At 37.0% G+C, this 19874-nt stretch overlaps 3 protein-coding genes and 2 non-coding genes across 7 annotated transcripts in view; 3 read left to right on the forward strand and 2 right to left on the reverse strand.

Annotated features, from left to right (window-relative positions):
* Positions 1-1448: 1448 nt before the first annotated feature.
* LOC122077844 (F-box/kelch-repeat protein At3g06240-like) lies at positions 1449-2672 on the reverse strand. Its single transcript, XM_042643747.1, has one exon. It carries the CDS (start codon positions 2670-2672, stop codon positions 1449-1451), a length of 1224 nt encoding a protein of 407 aa, XP_042499681.1.
* Positions 2673-5271: 2599 nt separating this feature from the next.
* Positions 5272-11317, reverse strand: LOC122078581 (putative F-box protein At1g60370). Of its 2 annotated transcripts, none has more exons than XM_042644616.1 (2): positions 11134-11303; positions 5272-6783 (listed from the first exon to the last, which is right to left on the reverse strand). In XM_042644616.1, exon 2 carries the CDS (start codon positions 6709-6711, stop codon positions 5482-5484), a length of 1230 nt encoding a protein of 409 aa, XP_042500550.1. In that variant the 5' UTR covers positions 6712-6783; positions 11134-11303; the 3' UTR covers positions 5272-5481. The 2 variants fall into 2 exon arrangements, with proteins under 2 accessions (XP_042500550.1, XP_042500549.1); XM_042644615.1 differs by having other exon boundaries at positions 6754-10548; positions 11134-11317.
* Positions 11318-11336: 19 nt separating this feature from the next.
* The window catches only part of LOC122078583, an 11432-nt gene continuing 2894 nt past the window's right edge, over positions 11337-19874 (forward strand). The window contains exons 1-6 of one of the 2 annotated variants that reach the window (XM_042644617.1): positions 11337-11605; positions 11747-11873; positions 11956-12031; positions 16703-16775; positions 18037-18132; positions 18402-18452. In XM_042644617.1, the coding sequence (XP_042500551.1) occupies positions 11477-11605; positions 11747-11873; positions 11956-12031; positions 16703-16775; positions 18037-18132; positions 18402-18452 (552 nt within the window). In that variant the 5' untranslated portion in view covers positions 11337-11476. Of the gene's footprint in view, positions 11635-11746; positions 11874-11955; positions 12032-16702; positions 16776-18036; positions 18133-18401; positions 18453-19874 lie in introns of both variants that reach the window. The other variant, XM_042644618.1, reaches the window with a different exon arrangement.
* LOC122080480 lies at positions 12664-12758 on the forward strand. Its single transcript, XR_006140773.1, has one exon. It is a non-coding gene; the product is annotated as a small nucleolar RNA Z157/R69/R10 (small nucleolar RNA).
* LOC122080489 lies at positions 13144-13273 on the forward strand. Its single transcript, XR_006140782.1, has one exon. It is a non-coding gene; the product is annotated as a small nucleolar RNA snoR80 (small nucleolar RNA).

The following is a 19874-nucleotide window of genomic DNA, read 5'->3' on the forward strand; positions in this document are numbered from 1 at the left end:
CGAGAGACAAAGATGGTAATAGACACATATATTTATAGAATCTCATGTGGAAGGGCACAATATTCCGGTATGGTTTGGACTTCCTAAAAGCTAGACTTCCAAATCCAGTGCCGTGCATGTTATAATTATATCTCACAACAAACTTTACCTATTTTTTCTCCAATACCCAGCTAAGATTTAGGACTAATCCAAGATATTATATATCTTGAGTCCTTGACCAGGCTGGACTTTTGATTCTCAGACGGCCCCCCACATGTTTTCTATTTTGGGTAGCAGAAGTGGTTACAACTTCTTTTAGTAACAAGCACCTTGACACAGCAGCGAAATCACTATTCCACCATTGTTGGATGCCTGGGGCATATTCCCATTGGTTACCGAGCTGGGCATACTTTATTTTATGTTAAGGACAGTATTTTTTTTTTTTTTTTTTTTTTTTTTTATTTTTTTTAAGTATCTAATGAGCAGTAGTGATCATGGAATCTTATGTAAGGAAACCGTTTCACTTTCTTTTAAGTGCAAAAAAAGGAAGAAAGAAAATTATAAGGCAAGGATGCCAACAAGAGGCATTAGGCTTGGAACAAACCAACAATAAAGGGATTGCTGAAAAATCAAACTAGAACAACCAACTCACACTAGAAAATTTTGAAAGAAATCAGATTTTCCAATCGGCTGAACAAAAAATATAAGGGGCGAATCTAATGAGGTGACATTTCTGCTTACGTGAAGTAGAGATTTGAGTGTATTCTTGTTAGACACTCGTTTCCCAATGAAGATCTTCCTCTTTTTGCCTCAATTCTTGTGCTTCCTCTATATTGCCATAATGTTTGATCCCGTCCTCAATATCAACTAGGGAGGCTTCTTCTATATTGCCATGAATTACTTCCTTGTAATATTTCAACTCTAGATCTTCTTCTTGGGAGACAAAATATAAGGAGGCTGCATGATCATCTTGAGAGAGACAATCTAGAGAGGTTGCATGATATAAAGATATTCTTTCTTCAAGCAATGGATAAGGGTTTTTTATTTTTGGGGGTCAACGAAATGCAAAGAATACAAATAGGGAGAAGGGAAAACATGAAGGAAAGAAACGAATAGGATGCAAAGTTCCAACTGAACGTATGTGATAAGTAGAATGTGGGATCTCGAAGCATAATCTCTAAAAACCAAGTAATCAGATAGAGGAAGAAGTCAGATCCCATGTAATCAAAATCACTAGTAATAACATATAAACAAATTGATAAAGGAAGAAGAATTCTGATCTTCCATAATCAAAATCTAGACAAAAACATATAAGAATCTGAACAACTTCATTGAATTGATTATTCAAACACATGAAATAAAACACAATAGAAGTGCTTCAAAACAAATATCTCAATATAGAAAGATGAAAAAGAAAGACCAATTAGTTAATACAGATTCCTCCATGAATCTGACGAAGAACAAATTAATTATACTCGAGCAAGGGTCGGCACCATCCAAGTTTCCAGCAACCTATCAACCAACATATCAGCTTTCCAATGTCCTGCTTGAACAAATGAATACTGCTTCTTCACCGGAGAGTAGAGAAGAAGGGTGGACTCAAGTCTTTGATTTCCTTCCACAAACTTCCATTTCCATAACCTTAGCAGGAATGTATCATGGCCATGTTTAGACAGAACTGAGAAATAGTCTCCCAAAAGACCTAGTCCAGACATATCATAAGTAATTAAAGTAAAAGAGAACCCCATGGACTTGCTACCCTTAAGTAACCATATATCAGCAGACCATGGACTTGTGTAGGCATAATCAATTATGGCAATAGATCCATCCATGTGAATTAAAGATTCTCTTTGCTTATATTCTCTAGGAGGATTACAATCAATAGTCCAAAACTTCTCACTGTCAATGTCTAACGCAAGAATGTATTCGCAGTCGTCGGAGCTATCCAAAAAATATTTTTTGATGATCCAATAGATAGTTCCATCCAAAATCACCGAATTTGTGTCATATTGATATAGATGATATCCATAGTCATATTGGTCTTGTATTGTTCTTGGCAAGTCTAACTTTCTCCATGAACTATCACCCACTGTAATTATCTCACAATATCTAACATCCTGGTTGTCACTATAATCATACATAACATCAGATAATTTATAAATTCTGACCACTTTATATTTATTGCTCAAGCTGTCAAAGCCAAAACCAAAACTATTTATTATTGGACCTGAGTATGTGGGGGGCAAAACAATAAATGATTTGGGCAACATCTTCCTTTCTCTTGTAATGGGATTGAAAAGGAAGATAGGAGCCAAAACCTCACGTGCCCCTATACAGAGAATGCCATTGCAAGAACCCACAATATTAAAGCAACTCTCTAGTTCAAAACCTAATGGTATGTGTCTTACTTTCCAATCTAAACCACCACCTTCTTCTCCATTAGGACTCAACATAAGTAGGCTACTGACCTTATCATCAGTGGACGCTATTAGTGATGATGGTTCAAGAACAAGACTGGGTTGTTGATGAATCATGGATTTAGTGAGGTGGAGATGGATGAAATAAGGATCATGTCGAAAGGCAGACCAGAGCTTGCATACACTCATACATCGGAGGACTGATTCTATGGGAAGTCTACTCAATATCTCATAAATAATGCCCTGAGGGAGATGTGTATTTCTGATCTCCTCCATCTTTTCTCCGTTTCTTCTAATCAACCCTATGAACTGGACGGCGGTGTATGTTTAGACTCCAGAGTCTCTGTCGGCTTCTCCCACGATCACAACTCAAAATAGAAATACAGCACTGGAGATAAACATGATTGAGGCGTTCACACTTATTTATAGAATCAGAGAGGCAGAATTAGATATTGATTTGGACTTCCTAAAAATAAGATAACCGGAGCCAATTCCAACGAGTTCAATTAGGACTCTCAAATTTTTTTAATATTTGAGTAAGGCCCGTCGTGCCCTGTGGGTTATAATTATTTCATATTGACACCCCTCATGGTGGGGGTGTCAATTTCAGGCCCGCACCATTTTACCCAACTGAGTCTGATCGGTTAAAGTCCGGCTTGGATCGGTCCGATGAGTCCAGCCCATTTATTAAATAGGGTTCATAGTGCAGCCCCTCAAGCAGGTTGGGTGCCGAATCGGCCTGACCAATTACTGACCTGACATGAACCAACTCCCCCTTTATTTCTAAATGAAATTCCCATTTTGCCCACATTATCTCAGTATTTATAACTAGATTTACTAAACCACATATATATATATATATATATATATATATATATAAAAGAGAGAGAGTAAAATGTCCAAACATAAACTATTATGAGTTATGAAAAAGATAGTAGTGGCTCATCTCAATTTTAGAGGTGGAGAATGGAGCTATTATGAAGATATCTACCACAACCTTTAGACTCTAAACCCTAATTTCAGATTGTTCAAAAGATGATTTTAGAATCCCAATCATATTAATAAAATTAGAGCAAAAACAAGCAATCTTTTATCTGAATTTTGCGATTTATGGCCTCATTTTATTGGTTTTCCCCTTTAAATGTTTTCTTTGCTAATGTGGCAAGGGAATTATCCCACTCCACCATTCTTCAAAGTCTTAACATTATATTTAATTTTAGGAGAAATGTGGGCATATGGATTGCATTATTAAGACTTGGAATTACTACTTGGTCATATGACCACTACATCAGTACAAGGACCAACCAGGGGAGTTGAACATGAAGCCAACCAAAGGGCAGGGTGGTCTTTGGCCGCCCCCTATCTAAGGGAAGGGCGCAAGACCAGATAATAATAATATTATTTTATTGTTTCACCACATCTTTTTACGCTCATTTCCTTTCCTTGCCTTTTCTACCCCTTGATTTCAATACATGTGGGGCCATGACTTTTCCTTTCCCATCCCATTTTACACCCATCTCCTAATAAGTCATGTGGGGGGTGAGCAAATGCCCTCTCCATAGGGGGAGCAAATTCGGAGTCGTGATAAAACCGGTATGGCAGTGGATTAACATGAGGTAATTGTGGATGAGGAAATTTATTCGTTTTGAGGTTGAATGATGTTTCCGATGATAGATGGTGGCTGCACCCTCAGCCCAGCCCAGCCCAACCCCACACCCACCGGCCTCCACGCGCCATTCCCAGCCCTTGGATTCCTTGTTGAATAACGTCACAGAATTCTAGATAAAAGACTTGAAGGGAACCCTTTTAACTTCTTATGATTGTGCTAATTAAATAGATGTCCAATGGGCTGAACTAATGTAAAGCTGTAATTGAATCATCATTAGAACTACCATATCCCTTGGTGTGAGGCACTGCAGACCCTCACAAGATGAAACCTGCGTTCACAGGATTTTACCAGGAAAGAAGATGACCCATAAAGAATATCAAAAAATGATCTTTGAACTGAATACCATCCTGATACAAAACTTTAATTGAGATGCTTGATTCAAATTTCAAGCATGGATTTGGCTATTATTATCCATATATTACAGCATTTCCATGCAATTTTCTGATGCATCATCAGTACTTCTGGTTGCTGTATTTTGTGAAAGCCTAAACTAGATTATAAGAATATTGAGGCATAAAATAGAAATTTTTTCTTGGTTTTAGTCCAAGTTATCTTGTTAGGCCTCACATGTTTAGATGAAAAAGATTAACATATTAACCTGCGTATAGATCTGTAGACATTCATAGCTAAGAATCCTCTTGAAGTGTTTTTTGCGGAACCCTAAATATAAGTGTTATGTTTGCCTTGTATGATCGGTTCTGACATATTATTTGTGGCAACTCAAATGAGATTTTTTCTAAGATCATTGATGGTAGCAGAGGGATTGGGTACAGTTCAACCCGATCCACTACAGCTTGGAGGAGTATATGATTTATTATCATCTTGTTGAGCAAGTAGTGAAAATTGGGGGTTTTCATGTTAGGGTTTCTGAGAGAGATTTCTTGCCTCAATTTGGGTGTTCTTGAGAGAAATCTCTATTATAATATTCTCTTCAATCATAGTCAATCATCTTCTTCTTCACCTGAGGACGAAGCACACCACATCGATGTGTGAAGCTTGTTAAATCTCTGTGTTATGTAAAATTGTGTTATTTGTTGGTGTTTTCTCAAACAAGAAGTACACACAAAACTAATTAAATTGTAAAATTTATATTCTCATTAGAATGGCCTGATATATTCATACTAAGCTTATGGTATCTTTGTTCTATATTAAAAAATAAAAGGGAAAGGGATCGAGTGGGATAGACATATCTACATATAGGCAACATTTGAGCAACCTTAGAAGTTGGAGTGGGGGAGAAGAATTCAGATCTCACAAATAAAATCTGTCACAAAGACACATAAGAATCATAATGCAAAGACATAAACCCTAATAAATACATTAGAAGTAGCACTCAAATACAATGTGTCCACATAAAATGATGAAAAAGAAATGCCAGTTTAAGTCCCTATATGCATCTAACAAAGAACAAATTATCTAGCTTCCAAGATCCTTCAGAGATTTGAGGGTCGGCACCATCCAATTTTGCAGCAAAATATCAGATTTCGAAAATCCTAATTGAATACATAAATACTGTTTTTTCTCAATTGGAGAGAAGAGACGAAGAGAATACTCAACATCATCAAAGCCCTTCGATACCATTATCAGGAATGTATCATGATCATATTTAGCCATAACTGAGAATTCTATTCCCCAACAACCTACTTCCGACATATCGTAAGTAGTTAAATTAAATGAGAACCCCTTGGTCTTGTTACCCTCAAGTAACCATATGTCTATAGACCATGAATGTGTGTTGTCATAGTCAACTATGGCAAGAGATCCATCCATGTGAATTAAAGATTCTCTTATTGGAAACTCTATAGACTCTCTAGGAGGAGGACAATTGATATTCCAAAACTTCTCATTGCCAATGTCTAAAACAATAATAAAATCACTGTTTTCCAACTCAAAATCACCATTTGAAATGAACCAATAAAGGGTTCCATCCAAAAGCTCTGGATGTCGTACATAATGATCCTTTGGAAATGTTGGGAACTCTAACTTTCTCCATGAACTTTCACCCACTGTAATTATCTCACAATATCCAACTTTCTCCTTATATTCATCTTCATCACCAGTATCATAATAATAAACTCTTACCACTTTATATTTATTGCTTAACCTGTCAAACCCAAAACCAACTCTAGTTTCTAGACTTGAGTATGAAGGGGGAAAACCAAGAAGTGATCTGGGCAACATCATCTCCTCTCTTGTAAATGGATTACAAAGGAAGATGGGATCCAAACCCTCTCGTGCTGCTATACAGAGAATGCCATTGCAAGAACCAAAGCAACTCCCCAACAGTTCAAAATCTATTGGTATCTGTCTCGCTTCCCAGTCACCACCTTCTTCATTAGGACTCAGCATAAGTAGGCTACTCATCTTTTCATCAGATCCAAGAACAAGAGTGGGTGGTCGAAGGATGATTGATTTAGTGAGATGGAGATCATTGAAATAAGAATCATATCGAAAGGTAGACCAGAGCTTGCAAACACTCATGCATCGGATAAGAGATTCAATGGGAAGTCTACTCAACATCTCATAAATAATGGCATGAGGAAGATTCATAATCAATGCATCCTTACCAGCTGTATGTGTATTAGGGTTTTTAGTCTTCTTCTTTGTGGTCGTCGTCCTTATTGTAGTATCTCTGATCTCCTCCATATTCACCTCAGCTACCCGTTTAATTTCTTCTCCCTTTCTTTCTCAGTCTCTGGTTCAAGCTTCCAACGATCACTACACCTCAAAATAGAAGTTTTTGGTTAAACCGCCAGAGACGAAGATGGCAATTAATGAGCACTGAGCCTTTTACAGTTATTTATAGAATTAGAGAAGGCACAATCCGATACTGATTTGAACTTCCTAAAAAAAAAATTCCTAAAACTCCACAATTTTAGTATTTCAAATAAGGCAACCAAACTCCGAATCGGCCGATTTTTCTCCCATACCCAATTAGGATTTATTAGGACGAATATAGCTCTCATTGGTCCACACGCAAGGCAAAGAGAACCATGCTAGCTTGTGCCCATGTAAGCAGACAAAGTTCCTTCGGCCTTTTTAACTTTGGCGGGTGCACCAGTGGGTACTATCATTTCTTCCTTAATTTATTTTTTTTCTGACAATTTTTTGATAAAATTTTGGATTAAAATTATAGGGTATATATATATATATATATTTCAGGTGAATCTATTCATAAATGATGTAGTTTACAATTTAGAGACCACATAAGGTTCATGTACAAGAACAATCTCGGATTCTAGCACTTGGAATCCACTGCGTCTTTTGTATCCTTCAAAATGTATATCATAGGTAGATATTGATAACAAGTGGGGTTATTTTTGTAATTTAACTTCAAAGTTAATAAAAAAATATTTTTTGTTAGAAAGTAAAGCTTTATTTAATCTTTTCATAATAAACCATGTCATATCCGCTGTCCCTGTCCCCTTGGATGCCTCGTAGAATAACACCTCATAATTCTTAATAAAAGCCTTTTAGGGAACCCTCGACTTCTTGTTAGTATTTTCAATCCTGACCCTGGGACTCCATTCTCTTGGCTGCTACCATGGGGTCAGGAAGCAATGAAAATTTTTTCATGCTCGGGTTGAACTAATGTAAAGCTGTAATTAATATATCATTAGAATTATCATAACCCTTGATGTGGGGGCACTGCTGACCCTCACCTCATTAATCCTGCATGTAGTAAGATTTTATGGGGAGAGAAGATGCTAGTAGGGTCAATGGTCACCTACTCTTACACGCACATACCCACTAATTACAAGGTTTGATCTCACAAACTTGTGCCTTGGGCGTCGGTTCTTCAAGCTGAAGCTGCCACCATTGTACAGGGAAAGAAGATAAGCTAAAGAATATTAAAAATGATCCATCACTGAATACCAACCTAATACAAAACTTTGAGGTGTCTGATCCAAATACAAGCATGGATTTGGATAGGTAACATCACAGCAAGCTTAGTTAGAGTTTGGAGTAGGGGAGAAGGATTCAAATACTTTTTTTTTTTGGCTACTCTAGTGAGCAGCCTCTGTCCAATGGCTTGGGTGCTAGTAGGGTCAATGGTCACCTACTCTTACACGCACATACCCGCTAACTACAAGATTCGATCCCACAACCTCCTACCCTGGGCGCCGGTTCTTCAAGCTGAAGCTACCACCGTTAGGCTAAGCTACCACACAATTACATTCCGTGACAAAAATGCATAAGAACCTTATAAGCACTCCATTGACTATACAAACACATGACAGTAAAAGCAATAGAAGTACTCAAATACAATATGCATGTCAATATAAAAGGATAAAAAAATAGGGCTTGTTCAGGTTACTTTATGAATCTAACAAAGAACAAATTAACTACACTTGAGTATTCAAGCTAACTATCTACAGAGATTTGAGGGTTGGTACAATCCAATTTCCCAGCAACCTTTCAGATTTCCAAGTTTCTTGAACATATAAAACCTTCTGCTTCTTTAGTGGAGAGTAGAGAAGTAGGGAGGTCTCAACTCCAGGTTTCATAAACTTCCATACCCTTAGCAGGAATGCATCTTGACCATATTTAGCCATAACTGAGAATCTAGCTCCCCACCTTTCCATGTCGTAAGTAGTTAAAGTAAAGGAGAACCCCATAGTCTTGCTACCCTTAAGTAACCATATGTCCATAGACCAAATAGACAATCGATATGTGAAGGCATAATCAACTATGGCAAGAGATCCATCCATTTGAATCAAAGATCTCCTTTCTCTACACTTTCTAGGAGGAGGACAACAATCGATAGTCCAAAACTTCTCACTGTCAATGTCTAACGCAAGAATATATTCGCCGTTGTCGGAGTCGAAATTATGATTTTCAATGAGCCAATAGAGGGTTCCATCCAAAAGCACCGGATGTGTTTCATATTGTTCAAGTATATATCCATAAAGATCTCGTCCACAGACATGTTGATCTTGTACTGACATGTTTGGAAACTCTAACTTTCTCCATGAACTTTCTTCACCCACTGTAATTATCTCACAATATCTAGTAACCTTGTCATAACAATTCGTATAATATAAAGCTCTGACCACTTTATATTTTTTGCTTACACTGTCAAAGCCAAAACCAACACTATTTATTGGCCTTGAGTTAGAGAAAGTGCGAGGCAAAATACGATGTGATTTGGGTAACATAAACCTCTCTCTTGTAATGGGATTACAGAGGCAGATGAGACCCAGACCCTCCCTTTCTGCTATACAGATAAAGCCATTGCAAGAACCCATAATATCAAGGCAATTCCCTTCCAGTTCAAAACCCAATGGTATCGGTTTAGCTTTCCTACAGTCACCACCACCACCACCACCTTCTCTATCAGGACTCACTGTAAGTATGCTACTCAACTTATCTTTGGGTTCCATTGGTGATGAAGTTATAAGAACAAGAGTGGGTGGTCGATGCATGATGGATTTAGTGTGGTGAAGGTCGATGAAATTAGAATCATATCGAAAGGTAGACCAGAGTTTGCATACGCTCATGCATTGGAGGAGAGATTCTATTGGAAGTCTACTCAAAATCTCAAAAATAATGTCCCGTGGGAGATTCATAATCATCATCATCATCAATGCATCATCATCATCCATACCTGCATCTGCATCATGGTTCTTCCTCCTCCTCCTCGCTTGCTTTGTCATCATCACCCTTCTCCCTTTCTTCTTCTGGTACTTGTAGAATTTCTGATCTCCTCTAAATTCATTCTTTCTTCTCCCTTTCTTCTCATCAAATTACATACACCACCAGAGAAAGATGGTAATGGACTTGACCCTTTTACAAATATTTATTTATAGAAATAGAGAAGAGGCACAATACGACACTGATTTGGACTTTCTAAAATCGAGCTTATTAGGAATCTAGATTTTGTGAGTGATACCCAAACTTCCAAATTAAGCCCGTGCCGTTCTGTTCAAAAACGAAGTGGTTAAAGTCTTTTATATCCTTTAAATTTATAATATAGGCAAATAGCAAGTAGTTTTTTTTCTCCTTGTAACCAAAAAAGTGGGGTCCTAAATCTAAAGTTACAAATATGCTCTATTTTACCTTAAGGGTAGTTAAGTAACTCAGAAGGAGGACTCGTTTAGCTTCTTGAATCCTTACTCCAATTACAATTTAGGGCTTCTCAGACTTGCCAAAATTTGTTTCAAACATAAGGTAGGGTTCCAGACCTGGAAGATTTCTCATGTCTCTTTATAAGTCATCTCAACATGTTTCTAACAAGGTAGACTTTCCTCCGGGCCTTTTTCTTCCTCCCTAGACTCTTCTGGGCAAAGGGGTCTGGGGGACATTTTGTGGCCCCTCTTGAGACTACTAATGAGGGGGTTCCTCACTCTCTTTGGCTTTAGCAAAAGTATCAAAGATCATTTTTGGTGTCTGCTGAGGTCCCTTCTGTCCCCACCCATATGGGGTTGAAATCGTCTGCAACAGGAACTATTATCCCATCTACCCTCTCCCACCTCTGTGGCTCTGAACATTAAAAAAGAGCATCAAAATCTCTAACAATAATGTACACGAATAAACCAGTTAATATGATAATGGAAGACGAATTCAGATCCCAGGTAATAAAAAATCTGTGACAAAAACACATAAGAATCTCAAGCACTCCATTGATAATCCAAACACATAGAAGAAGAATTACTCAAATACAATATCTCAATATAAGAGGATAGAAAAGAAAGGCCAATTGAGTCTCCTCTGTGAATCTAACAAAGAACAAATTAACTACACTCGAGTACTCAAGTTAACAGCCTTGAGAGATTTGAGGGTCGGCACCATCCAATTTTCCAGCAACCTATCATGACTCACCAAAAGTAAGTAGGCTACTCATGTTATGGTCGTTTTCTGTTAGTGATGATGGTCTAAGAACAAGAGTAGGGGGTCGATGCATTATGGATTTACAGAGGTGGAGGTCAATGAAATCAGAATCATATCGAAAGGTAGACCAGAACTTGCATATGCTCATGCATTGGAGAACAGATTCTATTGGAAGTATAGACAATATGTCAAAAATAATAACCTGAGGGAGATTCATTATATATGCATCGTCCCTACCTGTATCGCCGTCGTTATTGTAGCATTCACCATTTCTTCTCGCCCTTTCTTCATCTCTCCCTTACATTTTTTATCTCCTCCTCTATATCCACCCTTTCTTCTCTCTTTCTTCTCATCGTCTTTATGAGCTTAACTTCTCCTGAAAACATGTTTACACCAGAGGCAAAGATTGTGATGGACTTTGCCCTTTATTTATAGATAGCATTAGGGAAGGCACAATCTGACTCTCGACTTGCCCTAATAAAAAAAGAGGAGAAAAGAAAGATACACTGTCGCGTGGTCCCTGCGCCCGGATACAGAAGTACTTTGAATTACGAAATAAAAAATCCCAAAGCACATATAGATGATGCCCTGTCCTGTGCAGAGACCGCTTTGGTTCCGAAAAATTAATTGGAGGAGCCTTTGTTTCTGGGTTTCGAGTAAAGAATGGCCGCGGACGACGACGACGCTGAACATCCTCGCCTTATTCTCCGTAATTTCCTCTCTCTCGACCTTTGCAGGGTCAGTTAGTTCCCTCCAATTCCTTTTTTTCTATTTTTTTCTTATAATGCGTAATACTTTAAAATCAATACTTTGTTTTTGATTTTTCGCTTTCATCGCTGTTTTCTAGCAGGAGTTGGAGTTCATACACAAGAGCTGCTGCACCGTCGGCTACAGACCAAACGTCTTCTCCACCACACTCTCTCATCTCATCGCCACTAATTCTGCCCACCTTATCCTCCCTTTCATCTCTATCAGAGGTAGGTAACCGTAACCCATATTCCCTTTTCCCAAATTAAATTTTAATTGATGTGATGATTGATCGCTCTATTTCTATTTCAGAGAGTCTGAAAGAGAAGGCGGAGGAATTCTTCGGCTGCGAATACCAGCTCTTTGTTGAGTTCACTGGTTTGATCAGGTTGGGCTTTTTTTCTTTTCCCACTCTCATCTTATTATGCCTTCACTGTTTTTTTCTTGCTTTTGTTTCATTTCTAACTACAAAACGCTGTAGATTCTTAGGGCTTCAAGACAGACACCGGAATCACAACTTTGCACTTTCACAGTGCAGAGGACTTCTTGTAATTACCACTTATTAATTAGAAATAGTGGAACCCAAACAAAAAAATCTAGTAGCACATGTTAATGATATAAATCACAAAGAGTTGAATCCAGATTCCACACCTATAATGAATTGCTATGCCAGTATAACTTTAACTTGAGAGGACTTAACTCATCTCCTTTTCATATTAATATTCCCAATTTGATTCATCCAAAAAAAAAATAGTTACCAATTTGACCTTTACTTTCATTGGAGTCTCTCATTATTTATTTATTTATGTACTTTTGTTTCATTTGTTCAATTGCTTTCGTAGTTTGAAGCTTTCAGTTATACTCAGAGGTTTTGGTCTTTCAAAAGTTTCTTTCTCTTCTGACGGATTTTTCCTTTTTGGTTTTTCTCTTTTTGCTGATCTTTCATCGTTTTCTTCCTTCAATATAGCCACTCAGCATTTGTGCGTGTCCTTCTCTGTGTTTGTGTTTGTATTTCTGTGTATCTATGCTGTGATGAAGCTATTGTGGACTAGAGTTTCTGATCTGGGCATCGACCCAGAAGCTGAAGATAAACCCTTGGCTGTCTGAGCACTTCTTTTCCATCTTCTCCATATTCATTGTTGCCCTTGATATTTTAATCCTCCCCCTCCTACAATGAGAAAAGAGGTAAACCCACCTGTAGTCATATCTATATTTCAAAACCAAGTCAATGATGACCTTCCATAGATTCGCCTATATAAGCCGCGGCTGAAGTTGCAAAAAATAAAAGCTTGAATAACACTAGTAACTAGTCCAAGGAGCATAACATGTTAGGAACCACTGAAGGTACTAAAGAAAAGTCTTAGGAAAAAGATCTAACCCCATCAGCTCTCATAACTGGTAAGATTTACCAGATGGTTTTTTTTCCTCGGATAATTTTTTATTTGACGATGGAAGAACTTCCGAAGAAGAAGATGACAAAGGAAAGGGACTGCATCCACTACCAATTTTGGGGGGGAGAAAAAGGTTCCTCTTGGTATAATGGCTTGGGTGCTAGATCCAAATTGTGGCTATCCTGATCTTTGGCTTCATTTTCCCATGCCATTTGATCCTGGAAACACCACATACATCTTTAACAGTGTTTAAAATTTTAACTATAAAAATGAAATAGTGAACTGAATAAAATCGAACCGAAACCAAACCGATCCAGTTTGGTTCTGGTTTGGAAACCAAGTTCCTATTCAGTTTTGTTTGTACCTACTGTATCTTTAACCAAATGAACCAAAAAATCGAAATCGAACTGATTGACGCCCTTAATTGGATTACATCAACGGTCAACTCTAAGACTGTATTTGTTTGCGCTAATCATATATGAGCTGACTAGGGACATTCAATATCAAATCCCTTGGTGTATGATTTTTGCTGATGATATTGTTTAGGTGGGATAATGCGAAGTTGGAGTCATGAAGATCAAGCTTGGAATCAAAAGGTTTTAATATAAGTTGAACAAAAACAAAGTATATGGTGTGTAACTTTAGTTACAAATGGACTGAAAATGGGATAGTGAAAATTGCTGATAAGTAGATGGCGTAAAAGGTAGCTAGGTTGAATCATAAATAATGAAGGTAAGATAGAGTATGCTTTTGCACAAATATTTAGAATAGGGTGGATGTAGTAGGGTGCATCCAGAGTATTGCGTGATTGACATATTCCTTTAAAGCTCAAAGAAAAAATTTATGGCAGTTATACGACTGGAAATGATGTATGGAGCTGAATTTTGGGAAGTAAAGAAAAAAATATATAAATAAATTTAGTGTAGCTGAAATGAGGATGTTGAGACGGATGAGTGGTAAAACTAGAAAAGATAAAAGAAGGAATGAACAAATTATATCTAATTTAGGGGTAGCTCCAATACAAGATAAGTTGCGTGAAAGTCGTTTGAGGTGGCATGGACATGTGCAACAAAGGCCTTTAAATACTTCAATATGGAGGGGTGATTTGATTCAGATTAAAGGAGCTAAAAGATCCAGGGGTATGCCTAAAATGACTATAGGAGAAGTGGTGAGGAAACACGTACATAGCTTAGGACTAGTAACGAGTATGACTTTGATAGGGTTGATTGGAGAAAAAGGATCTATGTAGCTGGCCCTATTTAGTTGGGACAAGGCTGAGTTGAATTGAAGTGAATGAATCCTGAAATTGAATAATAAATATGAGAATGTTTAAAATTAGTAATCAACATTCAGGATACTAGTGAAAAACGAAGTCATATATGCTATTAAGCTTATCAGAAAACCAATGTGAAATTACAATTGATTTTAGGTCATGAGAGGGGTCAATATTCATTCTTCCCCCCCTCCCCGCAAAAAAAATCCAGAAGGGGAAATATATGAATTTAATATTTCCCTTTATATAAATTGTGGTACACCAGGAAGGTTGACTTGACTGTTAACTAGCCAACCAGGTGGAGTTAACCGAGAGCCATATGTGATTTGACTGGTTTTACATCAATGCACTACATAATGTCTTGGCTAGTCATGTTGATGGGTTATTGGCTGGATGACACTTTTTCCCCCCTTTCTAAACAGTAACAAGAAAAAAAAAAAAATTGTGTTTTCATTTATCAAGAAAGATGTAGATACAAATGACTTAAAAACATAACCCCCAAAAATCCCATGCAAAGTATTATGCATCAGAAACAACTTCAGATGAAGCTATTTACATACCTACATACATCAATCAGGAAAGGACTCCCAGCAAGAAGAGAAACTTTTCCTATAACAAATTCATTAACTTCTCTTTGCAAATTGGTAGATATTGACTAATGTTGCTTTGGTGGTAATTTGTGGTGTTCTATTACGGTTCCCCTTTGAGCTGTTCGAGGCAAATCTTAACTAACCCCACTTCTAAGACAGGAACATTAACCCATGAGCCAACCCAACCCAGTGATCAACTAGATTTCAATTGGAGTCTAATGTTCTTGTGATGTGATTCATTCAGGTTGGATTCCTTAAATGCTTAAACAAGGTTCTCTGGCACCAGGAGCATTCTTGGACTTTATGTATGGCTCATATGGTCATTGTGCAGTTATACCGTTACACTTTTTTTTTTTTTAAATTGAAACTGATACCTTTATCTCCCACCACACAACACCCCTCCCACCCCCACCGAAAAAAAAGGAAAAAAGGGTGAGGAGGGGCATCCTGCTAGTCGCATTAATGAAACAGTCCTTCTATAGATGATAAAACCATTAAGGTACTACTTCTAAATATCCTTTTGCTTCATATCTTCATTCCCTTTTGAGGCTTGCAAGGCGCCTGATGAGATTTAATCTTAATATCATTGGATCCTAGCTTCTTTATCACTGTGTCGATCTATTAAAACCATGAATTCATGATGAAAGATCCTTCTGTATTTTTCCTTTCCTCTTCCTCTCTTCTAGAGGTATCAGTGTTTAACATTTTACTGTTGAAATTTAAATGTAAAAATGTTAAATAGTCCTACATACAGAATACTTGCTTAAGAGATTTTCAATTGTCATCTTACATGCTACACTTTGATTTTCTTTCTTTTGTCACTCAACAACACTTATAATTGTGGTAATCAGATGCTAATTAATATTCTATAAAAGAGAAACACTTGGTATTATTCACTCAATTAGAGTTATACTAAAATTCTTGAAATAGGGCAGTGGGCTTCTCTTTTAACAATTGGATTTGGGATTTATTCAGCATGTGGTGCTGATGCAGGTATAGGACATGTTTACAGTTTCCGTTTTGTCTAGTTACTGTCTTGTATGATTATTTTTTGTCAGTAATCAGTATTACCTGTAAAGTTCAGGAGAATAGGCAAATAATTATTAGAGTTCATAAAAGTTCATTTAGGATTCCAAAAGATGTAATCCTGTTTGTTGTAGCGAGACTCAACTCTATAAAAGGGCATGTAGATGAAGTTTTTGATAATTTTTCATCTGTCCTGATCTGGGAACCGTAAAGAGCTCATCCCTGTTGCTTGTGGCTGACTTGGGGAGGAAGTTTTTGATAATTTTTCATCTGTCCTGGTCTGGAAACTCTAAAGAACTCATCCCTGTTGCTGTGTGGACTGAGTTTCTACTACTCTCCTTGTAGTCAGTGAAATATAGTGTGATCTGGTAAATATTTCTCTACTAAGCGTTTAGTTTTTTGCTTATTTCTGCCTTCCTTTCGTGTCATTTCTGTATCTGTTGTTTGTGGTTGTTTTGCTTTGTGTTTGGGCTGGACTGGCATCAGGTGCACATTCTATTATTATGGAAACTTAGCTGAAAATTCACTACTATAAATGTTCTTGTAACTTTATGTACTTCAATAACAAATGATTAATTTGGTCTCCATTGCCTGAAATATACTTTATAAATGTTCTTGTAACATTATGTGCTTCAATAACAAATGAATAATTTTGTCTCCATTGCATGAAGTATACTTTTTCTTATCACTTTATGATGAAGCCTTTTGTAGTATTGCTTCTTTGCTTAGATCTTTTACTAAATGATGGTCTTATGCTCTACTTTCTTTTTGTAAATTAGCTGGAGCAAAGGAGCAAGCATCGGATGGCATAGTGATGATAATAGGCCTTATCTCAAACAACGTGACTTTGCAGTGCGTAAACAACTTGCTGAATATATTTCACTTGCTGGAGTTACTCTGTATTGTATTTTGTAGACATAATTCTGATTACATCTCCATTTCAATATAATGAACTGCCGTTGTGTTTTAAAATTCTATGGTTGAGAATAAGGATGGTATGTGGTATTAGGGTTTGTATCAGAGACTAGGGAATCATTGTTTAGGGGGTAAAGGGAGTATAATCTTGTTAACATATGGAGATATGTCAACTGAGTTTTAATGGTGGTGAATTCTGGTTTTTTTTTTTGTTTATTTTATTTTATAAGCTGGCCCATCATGTTATAGAGCTCTAGTAATCAAACATAAGTGCATTGAACAAGGAGGAGAAGGACGAGGTATATTGTACTGGAATCATAACAAGAGAGCTGGAAAAATAACAAGGATGAATATCGTATTGGGTCAATTTTCGGTTAAACGCAATAGTAAACCAGAAGAGGAGTAAATATATTTTATTAAGTTATGCAACACTAAATGAGCAATTTTTTATTTTATTTTATTTATTTATTTTTTTAATACTTTGGGAAGACATTCAATTACAAGGTTTTTGTATACTAGTTTCCAAGGTCTCAGGCAGTTATCTTATTCCTACCTCAGGGTGAACCAAGGACAACTCAATTCTATAATGAGACAAACAAATGTGACCCAAGGCAATAATGAAACTGTTGAATGAAAATTGGATGCTGGGTGAAATTTATGCCAGAAATTTTCATTACTTGTTTCGGACACTTGTGCCAATCTGGACATAATGAAATTGATTAAATTAATTCCAATACTGGACAAAATTCATGGTTCCAAAATACCCCTAGGATATTTGGGAAGAAGCTTTTGAAAATCTTCATATCTGGTTAACTATAATTTAGTTGCACCCGTAATTTATTATCCTGTTTGCATTGGTGGGGCCATTGGATCCTTGAGTCCCTTTGAGCTCTAGCCAAGTAGTTACCTTGATACAAGCCACAAGGGCATCTTTATTGTAGTTTAGTAAATTTACTAGTTTAAGTAATTATGAATTTTACTACTTTAAGTAAGTGAATACATACTTATAGTAAGCTCTAAATTACTACTTAAGTGATCTTTACCAATATTAGTAATTTCTGTTTTGAGTTGAATTTCATTTTTTAATGGTCAGTTCAAGGGTATTTTGTGTACGGTTGCAACTATCATGCTGGACTTATCTCTAATAGCATAATATGCTTCTTACACTGAAACAGTTTTCTTGTGTCTGAGGGTAAAGGCAGTCTGCTATTTGAATAGTCATGGGAAGGATTTCATTGGTGGACTATTCCACTTCCAGGATGGGGAACCTACGACTGTTGTTCCTGTTGCTGGAGTAAGTGCAATTTGATAAAAAGATTCTAAATAATATTTTTTAATGTCCATGTTTAAGAGTTGAGTTATGCTACATACATGAATATATTGGTTAGAACCTATATGCTATACTACATCCTTGTCCGGATTATACGTTAATTGCTTCTGTGGGCCAATATAGACTACTATGATACTTATATTGAAGAGGATTATGCTAAGAAATTGACTTGTGACTAAGGGAAATATGGCTGGTAGTAATTGTAATTTTTTTGTTTCTGGAAATCTGACCAGGATGTTATTATGTACACGGCTGACAATCGGAATATTCATTCTGTTGATGAGGTAGTTTTCTCATTCCTTTCCCCCTCTCATGCATGTAGAATACGATGCATCTTCTTTATTTGGCACATTCTTCTCGTACCAGTAGCGTCATTTATTCATAAAAAATAAAGAAATAAATAAAACTTTGCCACTCTGCAGCTTATGCTAGGTCAGAGAATAAAATTGGTAGCATTCTTGAGTCTGGTAGTACTGGAAATATGTTTATGCCATACACAATCAAAGTCTGCAGTCTGTTAGTATTGGCATCTAGTTACTGTTTTAATTATAGTTCTCACAGCGTCTAAGTGACCCAAGGCGTTGGAGGGGGGGCCTGGACGCAAGGCAATACTAACAAGGTTCCCACCTAGTTGAACAAGGCGACTTAGACACCTGGATGCCTAGGTGTTGCTTTGAGAACTATGCTTTTAGTCTTCATTAGATCATATTTGAGTCGCCGAGTTGCTTGTGTAATTTACAGAACCTAATTCGCTCTGAACTAGTTTAGCAAACTGTTGGACTAATTAATCTTGAATTTTCTACCATAAAGAAATTTATCCTAGAAGAGAAAAAGGACTAAGGTTGGATCCCAAGGACTTACGCCTATATCAGTTGCTTACGTGCTAGGGTAATCCCTATACACAGTGATGCTGGCAGAGGTTGCAAATTTAATTGATTGGGTTGATCCAGTCTAATTCTGAGGCCCAATGGATTACATGGATCCTGGGCTAGGTATTTTCAGGTTTTCTGTTGTAACTGGCCAATTTTATAAGCTCAAGTATGAATGTGGAGTTTGAATCTTATATGGGATTAGGTGTTAGTTTCCCTTTTATTTTGGGTTTCTAGAAGATTTGGTCAATATTTAGTTTTTATTTTCTTCATTAACATTTGTTCTATGTACGTACAATCACATTGAAGGTGATTTGTTATTGTGAATAGTAATGGAAATTTGGTTTCATGGTGGAGAATGGGTCTATTGTCTCTATTGTTTGATGGGCAAACCTTGACCTATGGTTGATGGGCAACCTAGGCATCATTTCATGGGGATCTGATCTACTTCTCCTTTCTTCTTCCATCTTCTTTCCTTTTGTCTTTCAGTTTTAATTTCGTTAGTTAATTGAACTGATACCTGCTCCAGCATCACTTTGGGTCTGCATGTGAAGAATTGAATCTCCACTGATTGTCATCGGATCAGCTCAATTGTTTAAGAAAGTCCCTTGTTTTAGAAATGACTCACCCTGCAAAGTTGGTGGTGGTTAGCTTGCACGGATTGTGAGTTCTACAGTAAAGTTCAGATCTGGTCTGGAGTCTTCCACCAGATAAAGTTTCATTAATTTAATATTATCTCCTCAATTGTTTTTTATTTTTTTGGATGGCCATTAGCTGGGTTTAGGAGGATTGTGGCTTGTGAATGTTCACCAAAAATCTCAAGTGATTTGGATGAGT

Source organism: Macadamia integrifolia, chromosome 5 (genome assembly GCF_013358625.1).
Source record: "Macadamia integrifolia cultivar HAES 741 chromosome 5, SCU_Mint_v3, whole genome shotgun sequence".
Classification (NCBI taxonomy): Eukaryota; Viridiplantae; Streptophyta; class Magnoliopsida; order Proteales; family Proteaceae; genus Macadamia; species Macadamia integrifolia.

What these genes read in the sequence shown, in the direction of transcription:
- LOC122077844 (XM_042643747.1), bottom strand. Translation starts at nt 2,672, where the DNA reads ATGGAGGAGATCAGAAATACACATCTCCCTCAGGGCATTATTTATGAG.
- LOC122078581 (XM_042644615.1), bottom strand. Translation starts at nt 9,725, where the DNA reads ATGATGACAAAGCAAGCGAGGAGGAGGAGGAAGAACCATGATGCAGAT.